The 20,182-nt window shown below is 38.1% G+C and overlaps 3 protein-coding genes and 1 long non-coding RNA gene across 4 annotated transcripts in view; 2 read left to right on the top strand and 2 right to left on the bottom strand.

Annotated features, from left to right (window-relative positions):
* LOC138005371 (flap endonuclease GEN homolog 1-like) overlaps positions 1-12,102 on the top strand; it is a 14,162-nt gene extending 2,060 nt beyond the window's left edge. Inside the window, exons 3-13 of the mRNA XM_068851615.1 lie at positions 373-459; positions 1,306-1,354; positions 2,205-2,340; positions 3,423-3,491; positions 4,275-4,311; positions 5,019-5,102; positions 6,051-6,101; positions 7,238-7,314; positions 8,110-8,221; positions 9,182-9,257; positions 10,355-12,102. Of these exons, the coding sequence (XP_068707716.1) occupies positions 373-459; positions 1,306-1,354; positions 2,205-2,340; positions 3,423-3,491; positions 4,275-4,311; positions 5,019-5,102; positions 6,051-6,101; positions 7,238-7,314; positions 8,110-8,221; positions 9,182-9,257; positions 10,355-11,652 (2,076 nt within the window). The 3' untranslated portion in view covers positions 11,653-12,102. The remainder of the gene's footprint in view (positions 1-372; positions 460-1,305; positions 1,355-2,204; positions 2,341-3,422; positions 3,492-4,274; positions 4,312-5,018; positions 5,103-6,050; positions 6,102-7,237; positions 7,315-8,109; positions 8,222-9,181; positions 9,258-10,354) is intronic.
* LOC138005432 (uncharacterized) lies at positions 8,244-11,270 on the bottom strand. The gene is made up of 3 exons (XR_011123821.1): positions 11,151-11,270; positions 10,496-10,614; positions 8,244-9,200 (listed from the first exon to the last, which is right to left on the bottom strand). It is a non-coding gene; the product is annotated as an uncharacterized lncRNA (long non-coding RNA).
* Positions 12,103-12,479: 377 nt separating the features above from the next.
* Positions 12,480-19,370, bottom strand: LOC138005386 (progestin and adipoQ receptor family member 3-like). The gene is made up of 6 exons (XM_068851627.1): positions 19,073-19,370; positions 18,744-18,906; positions 18,022-18,174; positions 17,439-17,636; positions 14,895-14,985; positions 12,480-14,061 (listed from the first exon to the last, which is right to left on the bottom strand). Exons 1-6 carry the CDS (start codon positions 19,240-19,242, stop codon positions 13,880-13,882), a joined length of 957 nt encoding a protein of 318 aa, XP_068707728.1. The 5' UTR covers positions 19,243-19,370; the 3' UTR covers positions 12,480-13,879.
* Positions 19,371-19,467: 97 nt separating this feature from the next.
* LOC138005379 (uncharacterized) overlaps positions 19,468-20,182 on the top strand; it is a 28,304-nt gene continuing 27,589 nt past the window's right edge. The window contains exon 1 of the mRNA XM_068851621.1: positions 19,468-19,659. Within this exon, the coding sequence (XP_068707722.1) occupies positions 19,557-19,659 (103 nt within the window). The 5' untranslated portion in view covers positions 19,468-19,556. The remainder of the gene's footprint in view (positions 19,660-20,182) is intronic.

Raw genomic sequence — 20,182 nt, 5'->3', positions numbered from 1 at the left:
GTTCTGTTCGGTCGTGATTGTGTTTCATCGGCCCTGAAAAGCCCCTATGGGGAGTGGTCAATTAAGTATGTCTTTTTTTTGTATTTAAAAATTTTTATCATAATAATTATTATTACACTTGGCTTTGCCTTGAGTTTGTAAAAAAATTGATACATTGCATCTGATATGGTAAATATTTAACTTAAAAGTGGTTGTTTGGGCATTTAGTTGGTGAATGGCTGTACGTGTATGTCCAGTAATTTTGCTTAATTAATAATGAGTTTGAAAAAATTAATTGAAGGCTTAAAAGTCATATGAAATAAATAAGTATGTTACAGGAAGTAGTTAATAACATTTTGTTTGTCATGAATAATTACAAATAAACCTTTTTAGATTGTAGATGGATGCATAACCAACGATGGTGATGCGTTTCTGTATGGAGCAAGAACTGTTTACAAAGATCTCTGTATCAGTGGCAAGGTTAGTTGTTACATTGCCAAAACTTTGAAAAATGTGATACAGATCTGACACGAATATTGTATATAACTTACACTAGGTATTTTTGGTGATTCAAGGCATTTTCACAGGGAAAATCAAAAGAAACGTTTTTGTAAATGTCAATGACGAGAAATCTGTATCAGATGAAACATTTCTGTTATTTCCCATCATGAATTATTAATGAGTTTTATAAGCCAAGGCAGCTACTTCTGTTGGAGAGAACAGGACATCCACAACACTGAGGACTCAATCCCCTACTCTTTTCAAATAGTGTGGGGATCTTTAACGTCCCTCAGAGTTCATGAGCAAGAGATGTGAGTCTGGGACTACGGTTTATAGTCCTTGTCCAAGAATATTTGAAAGTTTAACCATTTGCAGATGTAACAAAGGCAGCACATTCTCCTAAGTTATTTTAAGATCCTGAGTGTTGATCCAGCCGGGGTTAAAACCCACAACCTCCTGCTTGACAGCCGGGTGCTCAACCAATTAGTTTTCTCTAGTTCAGTGGTTAAGCAACCATGCTAAAAGTAACAATTATTGATTGCAAAGTCATACAGGATCATCTGATTATTGCCAGAGTAGGCCAATGCACTGTACTTAGACATACATGTAGATATTATTAAAAATTGTAAAACTCACTTTGATTCTCATTTGATATTACCGGTAACCCATTGACTCCTGGGGTTCCCCATCGACGAGTAAAATAGTCTGGCATTAGACAGAGTAAAATACTCTGGCGGTAGACAGAGTAAAATACTAAGTAATTGGCCTGTTTAGGCCGGTTTAGGGGTGAATGGGTTAATCTCCAATTTAAATCTTCTCCTTTAGGATGCGTCTGTGGAATGCTACAAAATGGCGGATGTAGAGGCTCAGCTTAGTATGACGTCTTATTTGATGTTATTTTGAACATTATTATTGCACTTCTCAATGACTCTGAATTGACGGGCTGGCACAAATATTTGTAGTTTTTCATTGCTTAAATTAATCATGTGCAATTATAGCAGATCACATCAAGTCATTGGTATCAATGATTTTAATCCACTTTTTTAGTTTCTGTTTTAAACAAAATTAATGCTTAGACTTGAACAGACATTTTGTGTTGGATATCAAAATTGGGGTGTAGGGATGGCACAGTGGTGAGAGCACTTGCTTCCCACCAATGTGGCGTGGGTTCAATTCCAGACTCCGTGTCATACACTATGTATGTGGGTTGAGTTTGTTGGTTCTCTTCTCTGCACTGAGAGGTTTTTCTCCGAGTACTCCGGTTTCCCCCTATCCTCAAAAAAGAACCCAACATTTGACTTGATTTATGTTGATTGTTCATTTCAGTTTGAAGTGTCCCCAATTAGTGCTCCAGTGCTAGTCTGAGAACGACTAGACACTTAAATAAAGTTGCTTTCCTTTCCTTTCCTTTTTAATTATGGGCATTTTGGACGTACTGTAAGTAAGTGCCTTGGGCAAGACATACATTGTAAGGTCAACTTTTATTTCAGGTGATAATTTTTTAGGCTGAGCCTAAAGTAGTTTGCTTCTAAATTTCCTTTGTCTCCTGCATGAACTGTAGGCCTGATGATTAATTTTGTTCCTAAGGGCTAGCAGATGTTTAAGATTGATTTTAACCTGTAGGTTGACAAATTATCCCCTGAAATCAAAATGATTTGTAACATAATTATATACTGTACATTAAGTTAACTGTACATAGTGTCTGATGATGAAACACTTTGTAGATCTCAACAGGAAGACACTGGTTGCTCTTGCAGTACTGTTAGGTTGTGACTACCTTCCTCAAGGAGTGTCTGGAGTTGGGAAAGAAATTGCCATGAAGTTGATTAGGAGTGTCGATCAAGACAACTTAATTGACAGGTAAAACATACATGTACACGCGTTGGCGTGTGCATAGAAATCCCAATGTTGTTAACACCTTGCTAGGGTTGAGTATGACATAACAGCACCTTTTGGTTCGTTCAGTGTTACAGTACAATATTTATTTACAGAAGAGTACAGTTATTGTATGACACAGGCATTTAAAGGCCAAGTGGTCCTTGTGATCTAAGTTTAAATTTGGTGCTTATTGGTTGCCAGGCAGAAGAAAAGCAGCAGTACATGTAGGTTACTGAGGAAAAACGCACCTGGTGCAAGAACAGCCAAAAGACTGCTCCGAAGGCCTTCACCTGTACATGTATCATATATAGTATCTCCTGCATCGGCTTGCATAGCCACAGCAGGTGATGCTCCAGTAAAAGTGCAGCTCCATGATCTCAAGAGAGCAACGGAGGCCACGAAATTGTTAGCACAATTTTTGCATTTAATTCATTTATTGATTCTTAATTTCATTAATGTTCATACTCTGAAGTTCAAATTCCAATCGATATAATAATTATTTTACTCTTGCTATTCCATTTTTCACTAACGTTGGACCTATCCATGGTCCTGGAGCAAGTTATTGGATCACATCTAACTTACTTTGTGATTGGTGGATTAATCCTCTGCTTTGGTGGTTTCAGTTTTTAATATGCCATCATCTGTCCCATGAAAGATCATTAATCTTGGGACAGGAGTGATATCCGTCGTCATAAGAAATGAAATTCTGAAGATTGCTCCTTTACACAGGTTTAGCTATTTACATAAGGCCACAATAGTAGCAAGTATGATAAATACTGTAGGAAACAGACAACTTTTTTGAAAGACATGTTTCGGCATGCTTATGCCATCATCAGTTTAATGATCACTGATGATGGCATAAGCATGCCGAAACATGTCTTTCAAAAAAGTTGTCTGTTTCCTACAGTATTTAGCTATTTAGCATTAACTTACATGTAAAAATGATATCGAAAGCAGTAATGTTAGTTCTTTTCGTGGATGTTTGTTGAATGTTGCCTTGTTCATAATATTATTTTCTCATTCGATTCACTTCAAATAATAATTATAATATTATTGCAATTAAGGTTTTGTGAATGGACAAAGAGCACATGTCAAGATAAAGACCTTCCAAGTGTGGAGAAACTTGTTAGAAGGTACTAAGTGCTGAATAGTGAAGTAGTGAAGTCAAGCATTATGATGATTGGCCACTCCCCTAGGGGCTGTTTGGGATTTATTTTAATTAAGGTTGTTTGCAGGACTTAGCCAAACTTCTTGTGATGCAGTTTACAATCACTGTTAAAGGAAGTGAAAGATCCTCTAACCCCTTACCCCAGAATAAAGCTAGACTATGACATCAGGAACTTCCATTCCCTACTCTTTAATTTCCAACTTACAATGAGTAGAGGTTCGTTAATGTCCCACACAATTCAGTTCATAGCAAAGGCTGTATAAAGACAGGTCCAGTGGATTACTTTTAAAGAGGTATTGGCAGGACTGAGCGCATATGGAGGGCTCTGTAATATTATTGTGGAAAAGCTCTCGGAGGAGACTTACAAGACATTATCGGAAAAGGGAAAGACTTCACCACAGGTTTCTTCATAGGAAGTTTTTCTGCGATTGCCAAAGAAAGCAGAGATAAATTTTGAAAACGTGTTTTTCCATTGTTGCGGTTGTTTTGTACACCTTAAGGCTCATGGGAAAGGAATTTGATCAAAATGTTTAACGAAAGTGGCGGAGCAGTGACTCAGTAATTCGGGCCTATTCCACAGATCGGTGGTTTTCGTAGTATTGCTCCTTTTTTACACCTTAAGATGTCAATTGGAGAAACCAGTTCGGATCCTTACTTTCATTCACACCTGATGAAATGCATAATATACTCAAAACATGAACAGATTTGACAGAACTCTTACCTGTAAAATAATACTTTAATTTTTCAGCAAAGCTCTTAAAGACAAGAATTTTCCTCATCATAAGGTTAGGCTAGTTATACTGAAAGAAATTCGTTTATTCTTTCAACAAACTGTTCTTTCCATCACATCTTTCAATAAATAAGTGGCACATTAATTAATAAGCCATGTTATATGGTCAATTTCTAATCTAACTTAGGGGTTGGTTTACATGGACTTATTGACTGAGTTACAGACAGGAAAATAGAATTTTGGCTTGTGGTCATGGCATGCATTGTAACAACTGTTCTTGCCATTCATGATCTCAAGCCAAAATAATGTTTTTCTGTCCGTCCAGTGAGTGACCTAACAGTAATGTTTCATATTTTATCGTAAACAGCCAAGCAGAGTTTTGGTTAACACTAATTTAAAAGCTTCATGCAGTTCTTTCAAAGTTTTTGCCCATGGTGATGTTTGGGACAACTTTTATTATTGGTCAAAGCAACGTCACTTTCATTTGAGAGTTGTTCACTGGACCAGGTGCATGTATTCAGATGTTGCCAGTTAGTGACCCTTCACCGGCCTTTGGCTTAAGGAGTCACACACTAATTTTTGTTTCAGTTTACGAACTTTTGCAAGTTTGCCTTTTTGTCTTTGATTTCCATAATGATGCCATGTACATGTTGCATGTATTACAAAAATACAGAGGGTAGGATGTACATTACTGGATATTACTACATGTAGGTTTATTGAAAGACTACAGTCTGCCTTCATGTACTTCCATTGAATTCATAGGTTATTCAAGAGTTTTTGGCTCCTAAAGTTGTTCCTCAACGAGTTTCTCTCAAGATCATGAATCCAGAACTAAGGGGACTGCAGGTGACGTTAATTTTTTTATTGAAAATGGATAGTGAATTTTGGTGAAAAGCGTTTAAGGGGACTTGTTCTATGAAAAATTTAACTTTGGACTGCAAACCCTGGCTGGCTTGAGCTAACCAGGTTGAAAAGCCATGTCATGTCCATGCCAAAAATTTCAGCCCAGTCTGAAAACTTGCCATGTAATCGGGCAATTTAATTTCTTTCAGCACTTTAACAATTCTCTGTAAGTGTGCTATTTAAAATCCTTCATGAGAAAGATCTTTCAAAGCTCTCTGACTTCTCCAACTCAACTTTTCAAATTTCTGTCCATTTCCATCCTCTACGTCCACTGCTATACCAACCAAAAAATTATCTTTGTGAGGGTGCACTGATAAATTTTGTTTTTTGGTAAAGATAGTGTAGAATTATAATTTTTTGGTCTGAATTAATGCAAAAGCATCTTTTTGTTATTGAAGTAAGGGTAAAAAATCACCTCACACCTGCCCCCTTAAAATCTGGAATAAGGTCCTTCAAGGTTCACAAATGACCCTTGAAGACCAGTTAAGATAATCGCAAAAGACTTCAGAAAGAAAATTAAGTCTTTATGAGGATATTTGATGAAGTTCTTTAATTAAAGTTCTTTTGAACATTCTCATAATGAATAATTTTTACACTGGAAGCATGTAATTGACCATTTTCACATTCCCCATAATACACTTTGTTTGCCCCCCAAATTTTGCTTATTAAATAAACTATTGTTTTCAAATGCTCTTGGGACACTGCATATTCCCAAGAGCATTTGAAAACAATGGTTCATGCCAAATTTGGGGGGCAAACAAAGTGTATTATGGGGAATGTAAAAATGGTCAATTGTTGCAAGAGAGAAATGGTATGCCAAGATTACATAAGAAAATCAATGATTTGTTCACAGAATGAGTTGTTTCAAATTGTTAATTCCTTTCTTCAAAGGAATTTTGTTTGAGGAATTTAGACTGGCCAGAGGAATACACCCAAAGCAAGGTGAGAAATGTGCAACTACATGTAAATTGTACCGGTAATTATTATTAGCAACTACATCCACTTTACGTTTAAGTGCTACTGGGAAAACTGTGAACACCTGAAATATGTCTCGGAATGTTACAGTGTATTTCACAAATCGGAAATGCCTTTGCTAAACGGCAGAGTGTTTATGTTTGCGGGTCAAGAATTGTGTCGGCTTTAGATTTTCCAGATAATTGATTAAACCTGAGCTAATTCTGGTCGTTTGTGAATAAAATAGATAACTTGAAACTTGTAAACTAGGGAAAAACTATTTTTTTAGCCAAAGAATTTCCTTTTGACAATTTTATTCAGATTGCGGTTTTGGTGCATGAAGTCCTCAAACATGATTGGCCTAAAAACAATAAGCATTCAGGGGCTGCAGAGAGGGAGGGGCTGGGGGGCTATAGTCCTTCCCCCCCCCCCCCCCACTTTTTCCTACAGTGCTGGTTTTGGCTTGATTAAAGACTTAGACCGCGCACCGGTGGCTCAGTTGGTTGAGCACCGGACTGTCACGCGGGAGGTCGCGAGTTCAACTCCGGCCGGACCAACACTCAGGGTCTTCAAATAACTGAGGAGAAAGTGCTGCCTTTGTAACTACATCTGCAAATGGTTAGACTTTCAAGTCTTCTCAGATAAGGACGATAAGCCGGAGGTCCCGTCTCACAATCCTTAAATGTTAATAATCCTGTGGGACGTAAAAGAACCCACACACTTGTCGCTAAGAGTAGGGCACGTAGTTCCCGGTGTTGTGGTCTGTCTTCTGTTGTGTATCATGGTTGGGAGGGTAAAAAAGGGGCCACAGTAATTGGCGCAAGCTGTTGTGGCGCTCTGCCAGCTTGACTGGCAAAGTTAATGAAATAAAATAAAAAAATACTACTTGTATTTGTCAAGACCTAGACTCCCCCCCCCCACAAATCCCAGAGACTTTTGCTGAAAGCTCTCGTAAGTGACCATCCTGTATTGTTTATAATAGAGAATGGGCTCTCATAAGCGACCAGCTCTAGTTGCAACCACTTTTTCGAATAACCCTGAGTGGGTGGTTCCTTATGAGAGCTTTGACTGTATATTAATTTTAATGAAAATTTGGCTTATGGACCACAATATTTCTTTAAAAGGTTTTACCATTGATCACTTACTGGCAAATGACATCATTATTGGATTACCAGTCAACCACTTTGGTTCAACCAGAGAAGTAAGAGTTTTTTAAAAGATAACAAGATATAGTATCTGATGCATCCAGGAAATAAAAAATTATTGAATATGTCAGAAAAATAATTTTTGAATCAACCAACAATGAAACCATCAGCATCTTGCCCCAATTTTTGCCCAGCCATTGCACAAAGAATCTGTAAATGTCTTGTCTATATCTAAGGGGGAGAAGACCCTTGCATAGAAATAATGGAGAGGTTCTTAGTCTCCTTTCAGGGACTGCTTGTTCTTAAATCACTGATTTTGATAGGAATTTCTTATCACTTAGCTGTCAGGGGTGTTATACACGTGCACCATATTTATAAGGAGACAAGAATTATAATAGGACAATATCTTAAGTTTGTGTACTGCTCACTGTTTTGCTGTTTTAACCCATTGACTCCCAGGGGTTCCCCATTGACAAGTAAAATATTATTGTCTCGCATTAGACAGAGTAAAAATGCTAAATCCAGAGCTGGTTTAGGCCAGTTTGGACATCAAAGGGTTAAATAATGGGGACATAGTTTTTCAGTGAGTGATTAAAGGAATATGCTAAATAATAGTGAAAGTGGTCAAGCCATGTTCAAATTGGTAAGTCTTTCTAATGGCTCGGTTGGGGAGAGTTTTGCTAGTATCTGCAAGTATCTTTCTAAACTGTACTATCCGTCCACTAACATTAACTTAAATTTACTTCTCACCCTGCTCATTTCAGAGCTTGTAAAGACCTTAAAATTTATTCCTTTCTTGAATCAAAAAACAGCATAAAAGACTTTCATGTTCATTTGCGTTTACTTTATAGAATAGTGAAAGCTCGAATCCAGCAGAAGGTGGAATGCTATGAAATTGAGTGGCAAAATGTAGGATTAGGTGAAACATGTCCTGATTCTTTTGTTACTGTTGAAACAAGAGAAGTAAGTAGACTTTTAATTTAAAGCATTAGTTTTTTATTGATTATTTAATAATAAGGCTGCAAGAAAATTTTTTTCAAGTGACCATTGAGTGTGTGTGTTATGCCACTATTTAGGAAAAATGACAGCCAAAGTTTAAGCAACAAGCCACAATGAAATTGTGGAATGATTGATAGTATTGGTTGCATAAAAATGAATATATCATGATCATACATATACCGTACATGGTATTATAATTGTTATTTGCGTGGTATGATCAGCCTATTCAGCAGCCTCTATTTACAGTGTATATGATACAGCCTGCTACAGTATATTATTTTAAAGTTTTAAAAAATTTTTATTGTTGCTTGATTCAAATCCCTAGGGATGTACATGTAATATTAATTATGATGATTATTATCTTACTATCCTGGTTTTCATGAACTTTACTCCTTGTTTCTTCCAGCTGAATTATTTTATATTATGACTGTATGTTTTGGGTGCAAAGTTGAATTGGAAAAAGGCTGTAGCATATTGTACAGCCTTCAAACTTGGTTGGTGTTAGTAAGAGGTAGTTATCCCAATAATATTGTTTTGCATACAGCATATGTTTTCTCTACAAATTAGTGCAGCTGGTTTGGTATCCCTGGAAATCTGCAGGGAGTTTTTCAAAATACCAGTTACCACAAACAGCACAAAAGCCACCTAAATTTGTTTTTCCCCAGACTGAGCCCATCAGTCATTTTTAAAATAATATTGTAGTGTTTGAAATTTTGAAATTAGGAGCGAGAAACAGTATCTGAAGGTCCCAAATGAAATCTTTATTATAAAATTAATAATTTATCACTGAAGCAACTAACCCATGTGCCCTCTTATAGTGGTGCAGCCTTGCAGACCAATCCTGTTCCAGTATTGTAGAGGATTATTATTTTGAAGGGACTTTGCTCAATAACTGTGCATTCTGTGTATTTTACTCCCTGTTAGCTTGTTAATAAAGTTTATCCTGAAATTGAAGAGGAATTCAAAAATGCAGTGGCTGCAAAATCACTGAAAAAGACAAGTTAGTTGACAGACTCTTAAATAATATTCTCTGTTTTGAGTATTAATTTTCTTTCCATGCTAGCAGGGTCTCTTTTCTTTTTGTGTTCACTGGGTAAAAGTTAAGAATCTGATCCCACCAACGCATTAGCCAACATGTCGGCCAATGCATCGGTCGACACCCCACCAACACTCTACCGAGATGTCGGCCCACACACTACTGACGCGTTGGCCGACACACTACCGACACGTTGTCACTGAGCTGACGAGTACGGGAAAAGAGACCTCTGCTATGGGTCGAAACTCACTTTGATACTACTGCTGTCCACATCCTAACTGTCAAACCGCATTCTCCATGATATATTTGCTGACTGTGACTTGAGCCTGCTGTAACCCGCGCATTCCTCGTAATAGGACAATCAAGTAAACCTGGGATCCTCGCAATTATTTACAATGCAATTTTAGCAATTGCATAGAGAAGGCTGAAAAATCCAGGACTTCAACAGGGTTTGAACCAGTGTCCTCAGGATGCTGGTGCAATGCTCTAACCAACTGAGCTACATGTATGTATGTTGGGAGCTGGTCATTTGTGGGTTCATATGTTCCCATGAATTCCCATCATTCATCATGGGAACATAACACAAAAGTAAGCTTCTTGTGACTTTGCTCCTTGCATGAAGGGTGCTGAGTGCAGCTAAATATAAATAAATAAATATTGCTAGTGCTAATCACCCTTACTTGCAGTCGAGGACTGAATTGCGAAGGGTGCGGCTCACGACATCGGGCTGAAAGCTTACAAAGGCGCGTCTGGCTGCCGCTATACAGTCCATGTTTGATGTCGGAGCACAGCACCACAGCTAGATGTTAATTAGCTGTGAGTCGATTTTGATGAGGGAGGAAAACCGGAGTACCCAGAGAAAAGCCCTCGAGTCAGGTTGAGATCGAGTGAAACTCAGCCCACATGCTGGCCGAGGCCAGAATTGAACCCCGGCTCGCAGTGGTGGGAGGCCCGATAGATAACCACTAAGCCACCCTGCTAGGGGTATTTATGCCCATTACTGTTGAATCAGCTATCATATCAATTATAATAAAATAACTTTAACAATATGTCCATTATAGAGAGGAAGCAAGCTCAAAAGGTGTCAACTTCCCGTTGCTCTGAAAGTGAAATTGACTCACTGTCGAAACAAATGAAAGATTTAAGTGTGGAGCAACTGCCTGAAGATTGCTTTGCATCTTCAATCACGGCTGAAAAAGTACCTGAATCAGCTGCCAAGATTTGGGAAGAAGACTCACTGCAGGACATCATTGATTCTATATTGCCATCCGGTGGTGATCACCATTGTAATTCCATGGAAAGCTGTGCTTCCTCTGAAGGACTAAAAGACGGTAATACTGGCAGTGATTTTGACAATGATAGTGATGAAGAAGGCAGATGTGACCGTCAAAGTTCTGATGATACTAAAAGTGTCTTTAAAAATGTTTTCAAGCCCCCTAACTTTAAGATAAACGTTAAGGGGAACACCGACATTAACCCGGTGTTCAAGTCAAGGGATGAAAACCATACTGGCCTTGATAAAAAGGATTCTAATAATTTGGAGTCAAAGGTTGCAAGAGTTGATTCGGACCTATTACATTGCATGCTTGAAAGAAGAGAAAATAAGGAGTGCAGTTGTAATCATAATGCCTCAGTTACATCGCATATAAGGAGGAAACTGGATCAGAAACGTATCTCATGCAGTGAAAATTATGTTGTTGTTGATTCAAGTGATGAGGATGATTATTCTAAGGAGCCTTGTTTGGAACACAGTTTGAAAACAAAGATGACAAACAACCGACTGAATGGTATGAACCTGTCTGAGATCTTTGGGTCCAGTGACCTTTGGTGTAGTGATGATGATGATGAAGTGCTTACCAGCCTTGAGCCTGATAAACCTTCATCATTTCTGCATTCCACTTCACAGTTGGCAGATTCCAGGAATGGAAATGCATGTTTGTCACGCAACACTGGTGTCACTGAAACCATAACCTCCAAATTTGAAGTGCATTGTGCTAAAAGTACAACAAAAGAATGCAACTCAAATGTATTACAAGAGGCAGTTTACGTGAAACCTAACACCGTTTCAGGTAAAGATAAAGATTGCAGCCCCAAAGTTAAAAAAGTGACCATAAGAAAAAGAAACCCTTGCAAATCATTTGTAAAGGATTCTCAAACAAACACACAATGTGGTGGTGTAAATGAAGCAAACATTGTGAGAAGCCCTGAAGTGCTTCAAAAACAAGAATCGTGGAAAGAGAATAACATTAATTATTTATTTGCTGATGAAGACCTGTCTGTGCCACTGCTTGAGAGAATTAGGAAGAATCTCAGCACAAGACCAAGGCTCACTTCAAAAACTTCCACCACTGGTTTATGATTCTGAGTGACAGGAAACAGGAGATGGGAGAGAAGCTTGGCCCTGACTGTAAGCAACACAAAGGATGCCGCCGCTAAAAAAGGTTTCAAATAGTGGACCATCAAACTAAACACAAAGAGCTGATTGGCATTAATTTGCCCAGTTAGGTTGCTGTTTAGGTTGTTTGATTTTCCAGGGTTGTGTAGAACATTAATTTTTAAGTAGCAGAAGGACTTAACAAGCTAGACAGTGTTCACTCCTTTTGGCATATCGTATCCTGCAAAAGTTCCAAAGGGAATGAAAGAAGCTTTCAATAGACCAACTTTGATATCATATTAAAAATCCGTTGTAGACAGAAGACATCGCCTTGAGGCTCCAAGGACAAAACTCATACAAATCCTTATTACCCCAGAACCTCAAAATCATGTTTACTGTTTTAAGCTGATTTTAATATAATGTTATATCGAAAGTGGTCTATTGCATTGGTTGTTGGCACATTTTCAAATTTTAGCAAACTTGTTGTCCATCTTTCAAATCAGTTCTCACTGACTTATTATAATAATAGTGATAGTGATAAACAAAACTGTAACAATAATTATCAATAATAGTTGTTTATTTACTCGTCCTGTAGCACAAGGCTAAATTGCAATTATTAGAGGCAACATTAATGGTGACATAGTTTTTCATTGAGTGGTTAACCCATTGACTCCCAGGGGTTCCCCATTGACGAGTAAAATCGTCTGGCGTTAGACAGAGTAAAATACTAAGTATTACCGGTTTAGGCCGGTTTGGACATCAAAGGGATTAGCACCATAAGCAGCGATAAAATCAATATAAATGGCAAAAAATATTGTACTATAAATATTAATTTATTATCCTATAAAAGTTATAAATATTATTTCACACAAGCCAATCAGAGCTAAGCATTTCCTATGAATACAAAGTCATTGTGGTACTTCCTGGATTTCCTGTGAATACAGTGCAGTATTTCATAAAACTTTGAATTCAGCCATGAAATTCAAAACATTTTGAATATATTATTAGCTGGAGATTGAGTGGAAAATGGCCAGCACGTTTGCATGTTTGTTGAAATATGGCCTCATCCTCTTGGTAAGTGAATTTTTTTGCTAAACGCTTATTGTATACAATAAATTTCTTGTGAAATATTCTCCCACATTCTATAGAAAACCATGGAAAACCATCAAGATAAAACTAATCAGAAATCATTTTACATTGCACATTTGAATGTCTCATTTGAACTTACAATAAGTTACACATATCATTCTGCTCTTTTCAATACATTGCTCTCTCTTGGGAAGTGACTAATATCTCCTGACCATAGGCCGCAATCATGGATAATGCTTGTGTGCACGAGGGTCACTCTTTCTTTAACTATATTATTATGTAACTTGGAATAGTTGATTGGAAATAAAATTAGAGTACATTTTGATTGCTTTCAAATCAATAAAAAGTCTGCCATGGAACAGTTGCTAACATTTTGTTTCATAACATACTAGTAGGTGTAAATGCTCACAGAAGACATCATGCTATTATTGACTTCAAACGGTAAAAGATCTTGTTAAACGTAGTTAAATCTCCAGTTTTAAACCTTTTGGCTTTGACAACAAGCCAGTCATTTTTCATCAAAAACTGATAAATTCTTGGGTGGCAAAAGCGCTTATCATCACCCGATGCATTCTTAAAATAAAGAATTTTGATCATTTGATTATCTGGTATATCGGATTCAAAATTTCAGAAATAGCTCATTGTGCAATGCATTTTCTATCAATTATTCAGCTTTTTTTTCGGCCTTGTGCTAATGCGGCAAAAAAATGTCAACAAAGATGCGCTATTGCGTTACACAAACCTGACCCAAGGTCATGCACAGTTTGCAAAAATGTGCTTCAATCAGGGAGATTCACATCAACTACTGTAGCTGAGACCATGAGACAATGGGAAAAATATTACTTTGAACAGATTCTTGGACATTGAGAACAGTCAAAGTGGACCACCCCTTTGGTTTTTCCTTTTGGTTTTCAACCACTCTCTAGAAATTTTGGAGGAATGCAAAGCTTGCATCTCCCTAAATGGTCTAATTTTTGATCAAAAATAACACAAACAGGCTGTGAGAAGTTATACGTATACATGTACTGTACATGGGTCAAGGGATCTTAGATGAGATAGAACAGAATGCATGTACTTGTAAAGTACCTAGTTTGTTTTATATTTCAAAGATTTCCAAACGTTGTTACAAACTTGACAAAAAAGGATCGATTGTTTCATTAGGGTCATCTCCGACACCGCACTGGTGACTGGACGTCATCAGTCTATCCTTCATGTAGACAACATTGAAATGGTGCCACCAGCTATAAGCCAGTACAATAAGTAAGTGCCACCATTGGTGACTGGCACCCACAAAATTCACTTTACCTGCAGATAAAAATGAAAAACTGGGAGTGAGAATCCAAAGTTAGGGACCAAAATAGCATAGGGAATGCTGTCCATATCTTGATCTGCATAGCTGGCGTGAGGCAAATAATGGCAGCAAAGCCACATGGAGAGTGGGGAGGGGTGCTGTCAAATCCCACAGCATCCCTCCAATTCTCCATGCAGCTTTGCCACTTGTTATTTGACATGTGCTCCTGTGCCAACAATCTCGTCAGCTACGCAGGCCATCCATATCCCTACTGCAAGGCCTTGACTAACCAAATTCAAGGATTTAGGTTTTGGATCTTCCTCCAAAAGACTTTCTTTTAAAACTTCGAATTCAAGAAAGAATTGATGATAAACTCTCAATGATGTTCACAAAGGATTATTCAACCTCCGACGTTCCCAGGGTCTCTTTGTCAATGAGCACGATGGAGACCGTGGGAACGAGGTTGAGGATTATTAGGGGTATATTTAATTATTAAAAACTGGATCATTGGATAATGCAATTTGAGAGTTTTGATTGGCTTAAGCCATCATGGGTTATGAGCCATTATACCATGATCTACAAACACGGCAAGCATATGCGTGATTTTTTGGGCCTTTTTATTTTTATTGTAGTCTAGTTTTCTATATTTTGGGGGCGTTTTTAATAACACAATTATTATTCCACTGGCGCTTGTTGGATATGACATGATTATAGCCAACTCGGCGCTACGCACCTCATTGGCTATCTATCATCTCATATCTAACGCACGCTCATGGAATAATTGTTAAGTATACTAGTAAGTAAGCAAAGTTGTTTTGGACTTTACTAATAGGGTTGATGCCTTTACCTGGGAACCATCTTTCTGGTATTTTTAAAGCATAAAATCCTACAGCAATTATTCCAAGCAAATACATAACAACCACCTTTGGAAAAAGGAGCTGAAAAAAAAAAAAAAAAGAATATTTGGGAGTGGAACTTAAGAGATTTTACTCTGTCTAACGCCAGACAATTTTACTTAGGTGTCGGAGTGCCCCAGAGGAGTCAATGGGTTGATGTACATTAACTTAGAAGACATAATAATAATGAGAAGTCCTTTGAAAAAACTAAAAAGGAGATTAATGAACACAATTGAACTCCAAAACATCGCTGCTTCAGAAAAACAGTCAGGAGAATGTCCACATTTGGTTTTAGTATGATGGCAGCAGGGACACAGTTGAGGGTAATTTTGAAGTGCTTCCCCCCAACCAACTGTAGGCCAATTGTTGGCCGACAGGCTACCAAAAGACACTACCGACTGGCTACCAAATTAAAGATTGTTGATGCAACCGAACATGAGCTCATCGTTGGTGACCTGCAAGGAAAGTTTCTCTAGGAGCTGGAGGCAGCCCCGGGTTCGGGGGGGGGGGGGGGGGGGGGGGGGGGGGGGGGGGGAAGTGGGGGGAACCCCTAAAAGAGGCCATATTAAAACACAGAGAAATAAAAAATACAGTGACTTTTGATGATGGCAAAGACATTATCATCTCATACTTTCACCTATATTTCTTTGCACGCAACCCTAATGGAGACCTTCACGGCTACATAGTGCATTTTGCCCAGAACACCACAAGTAAGACCAAAATCCGAAATTTACACCCCTAAGCGAGACGACGAGGAGTCCCCCCCTGGGGAGGCATCATGCAGGAAAGAACATCAGCGTCATATACGTCAGTGTGCCCATGATGAAAATTTGAAGTGTGCATCTATGCATGAAGCAATGTATAATTATTATGGCTTCTTTAGGGGCCACTAAGTTTGCGAAAGCTAATAACCAACAATAAAGTAAAACACATGAAAAACATTCCCACATCTTGACTCGAAAATTGGCAATTTTGTGCTTCCCTAAATGACAAAACTCGGACCGGATCACTAACACCAGGAAACATGCTCAAATTCTGTGCCTTTCTCTCTTGTGTAGTCGTCTCCTCATTAATTGAGACTCGTCGAAATGCTTTTTTCCAAAGGTGATTACAGATTCTGAAGTGGACTTATGAAAGATATGATTGATATGACGAATTGACTGCGTACCCAATGGTCTTTTTCAAACATAAAAACTGATGATAATTCTTTACTTTACCCCAGTCCCGTCTAATTGCACAATAGCCTGATTTAGCAACAGAAAGGGAATGCCAGTTGACGATGGCGCGTGCAGCAAAAACATCCATATTAGGTCATATTAGTTGAGTAGAATCCCAACTATTCTGCGGGCTCTCCTTTTGTCAACTGACGTTCCCCTTCTGTTGCTAAATCAGGCTATTGTGCAATTATTGTCATGGACTGGGGTAAAGTAAAAATTTGTCAGTTTTCATGTTTGAGGAAGAAGACCATCGCGCACGCAGTCAATTCGCTTATTGACATCAATTCGTCACATCGTATCTTTCATAATTCCATTTCGGAATCTGTAATCACCTCTGGAAAAAAAAAAATTTCGACCAGTCTTAATAAATGAGGAGATGACAACACAAGAGAGAAAGGCACAGAATTAGACTTCTCCTGTCTTCAGCATGTTGTCTGGTGATCGTCTACTTTTGGTGGGGATTTTGTTATTGATCCGATCCGTGTTTTGTCGCTCCGGCCCGGTCCGGTCCGGTCCGGTCCAGTCCGAACCGATCCGATTCGGTCCGGTCCGATCCAGATTTTACCAATGGCCTATAAATGTGATTGTTGAAACATGTCAGAATCTCTGTCAACATGGAATTGCAAATGTTTTCCGGCCTTCTTCGTTTTTTAAGCTATAGTTTTACAAAATATGTGAGGCAGTGAGGTATATATTAAGAAGGAAAACATGTAACCTGAAAGCTAACTGTTGTAAATGAGTGTTTTGGCTCTCGCTCTATTTCTCTTAGCTACATATTGAAATTTTCTCTTCGTCTTCTTCCTTGGCTTCTCTCCAGGATTTCTTACCTTAAATTTCTCAAATTTCGTCACCTCTTCTCTCGTGCTCTTTTCTGTTCTTTAATCTTTATCCCGTTGCTCGTCACTAATATGATTTCCCACCAGAAAAACGCAGTTTTCCAATGAAATGCTGCCACACAATTTCCCGGCAAGGAAAATTGCCAGAACATTCTCGTCCCCAGAGGCTGTCCTGCCTCCCCACCTCCACCCTGACAGTCTCTGTATGACTGAGGTTATAATGTAACTGTTGAAAAAGCCCAAACCCCTTAGAAATGCCAACCTTATGCCTAATTAGGCCTAAAACAATATTTAGGCTTAACTGTTAGCATTTCTAAAGGGTTTGGGCTTTTTCAACAGTTACATTATAACCGCAGTCTGCATTTTACACTGAGCGATAAGCAAACACCAAATTCTTCGTGGAACGCTAAGTCTGACTTGCTTTGCTCTTATGTTCACATACCTTGACAATGTAGTCATTCCATCCCCCAAGTAATAAAACCCAATGCACAGTGGGTGCAATACCATATGCAACAAGGCTACAGAACATTAACAGTCTTCTTGACGCCCATCTAGATGTTAAGAAGGCAGGGTGAAATTGAAGTGCTAGTGAAGCAAAAGTTAGGAAACCTGCACAAGTTAGATGCAAGACTTGCCAGACCTGCAATCAAAATAATGCAAATAAGTACCTAACAGCATACTTAATGTGCCTCTATGTTAAAAAAAAAAGGAAATCATCTGTTTTCTTCAGACTGTTCTCTTCACAGCAATTTTTAAATTCAATGGACAGCCATTAATTGCTGGTTGGGCTTTTAGCTGATTTCTGCTTTACAGGCTTGATTGAGAGGAAAGTGTCATTGCTTACTTCATAAAGATTGCAGTATGTGAAAGTGGAATATTATTCAATATTTGTTGTGGGACTTTAGACTCTCCAACTTCTGAGTTTAACGGTTGTTAGTAAGCTAATTCTAATAATTTATTGATGGAAGTCCATTAAATCCCAACCCTGAAACTTATATTACAATCAGGGATGAAAGCTGACTTACCTTGTGGCAATAGAATCCATAGTATATTGCAGGAACATAGCAAGCACATAATCCAAGGGAGATACCAGCTAGATCCAGTGACAGCCACAAGTGGAAAATTCTCTCAGAGTGACAACAAAACAAATGGTAAAAAGCAGAAAATAACATGGAAGTCTAGAAAAAAAGAAGAAAGGAAGACATGTTGACGTTCAAGTTTTTCTTGGCTTAAAATTTTCAAACCAGTTCACTTTTGATTTTTCTTTGTCTGGTATTTATTATAATCATAATTTCAAACAAAGGAAATCAAAAATGAGACTGGTTTAAAAAATGTTGAACCAGGAAAAAACTCAAACCACAACAAATGTGCTAAGTTAAATTAAAATGGATGGGTGAAAAAAATTTCATAGCATTGTTGATTGTAACTTTTGCCATTAACTACGAAACGGTGAAAACTAAACTAAAAAAAGAATTTTATTATTATCGTGGCCCCTTCTCTCCTGCAGAGTTGTAAAAGTTCCTTATAAAACGTTTTTGTTTATGTTCTTGAAATTGCTTTCTTTTTTACTGTTTTCTGTCTTGACTCTCTTATGAAATTTTTACACTGTCCCTGTACTTGCCTGCTGGAACGGAGAATGTACAGTTTTTAAAATTTGCCCGTAAGATTGTACAGATAACATAAAATTATACAGCCTCCCAAATGGTACATGTAAAGCAGTACTTAGCATCTAAACTTGTGTTCTCACCATATAACCTGCGAGTAGCAGTGATAGCACAACGTAATCAGAGAATGTCCCATCATTTTCTGGAATGGTGACAAAAGTATCCACAAGAAGGAGATAAAAGAAGTAGAAAAAGCCAACCAAATGTGACCAGATATTAATAGATTCATTGGAAAGAACAAACAAACTGAAACAAAAAAAAACGTAAAACTGCTTTAATACATAAAAAGTTGTGACTTGAATTTTGGGTTCATGGGCACTTTTTTTTTAGACAATTGGCCGTACATCCCGGATATCGTTCCATGTTTTGACGACCGCCAGAGTGGTAGCTTACTTTAACCTTCCGAAGTTACCTTTTTATGCACATCCTGAAGGGCAAGAATGCCCTATATCCGTGGGTTACATACGGATTTCCACGGAGGAAATACGGTATGTCATGGTAATCGAGGAGTTTGATAGACTTTGATTCCCGAAGGAAAGGATTTTTTGTGTTCGTTTCAAACCCTCTTTCGTTGAACTCCATTACAACGAATCGGAAATCCTACAGAAGGAGTTTCACCGAAGCTTTTGTATTACATTTTCCAAAATGGGCTTTAAAAAACAATTTTCGCTTTTCCTGGGCTTGCACGCTATGCGGAAGGAAAAAATTTGCTATTTTTGGCGAAAACCGTCAGGCGTTAGGGTAACCACATTGCTCACCACATTTGGTCATGATTTCCAAATATAGACGGTGTGGGAGCGGAAATGAGAAATTAACAACAGCGATAAATCGGAAGCTGATCATGCCTTTGTGTTATTCTGACCGCATCGTTTTGGTGACTTGAGGGAAGAGTTGAGATGTCGACAATACGAGAAGAATACTTGAGGAACTTGCCCCATCCAAATGTAAACGAGACTCTGAAATGTAATACACAAAGTGCTATAAAACTGCTGAAAACAGGTAAGCTTGTTCAAGAATTCTTCTGCAGTAAGATATTCGATTCGCTGCTAAAAGAGTAATAATATTATTTGTCGCACTTTTCTACTATCAACTCATACCATAAAGCTCATGCATTTTCGAGCAGTCGTTTTAGCAACAAGATACCATAGTTTGCCAATCGAGACCACAGCTGCTGATTTTGTACAATAGGAATTCTTTAGAGATGGTTTACAAAATGGCACTTGAGGCGTGTCTCTTATCAAACAGGAGGTTTAATTTCCATAGCGCTTGAGTTTTCATCCGCCATGGCAATTATCCCATGTTGACTTCATATTATTACTATTCCCTCGAAGAAAAAATTTCAATGTGCATGATGCATGGCAGAAACTTATTGTAATTATAAGTTGAGCTTAATTATATTGATTTTTCAACTGATCGTCGGTTGTGTTTAAAGTTGATTTAATAATTATTACGCTCACTTTTTTTCGGAATTGTAAATACCAGACCACTTTGAATGCCCCATTGTCTTCCCGGCAGACTATTG

This window comes from Montipora foliosa, chromosome 1, assembly GCF_036669935.1.
Source record: "Montipora foliosa isolate CH-2021 chromosome 1, ASM3666993v2, whole genome shotgun sequence".
Taxonomy (NCBI): Eukaryota; Metazoa; Cnidaria; class Anthozoa; order Scleractinia; family Acroporidae; genus Montipora; species Montipora foliosa.
Note: the sequence above shows the minus strand (reverse complement) of the source record. Positions and strands in the feature narration are given on the sequence as shown.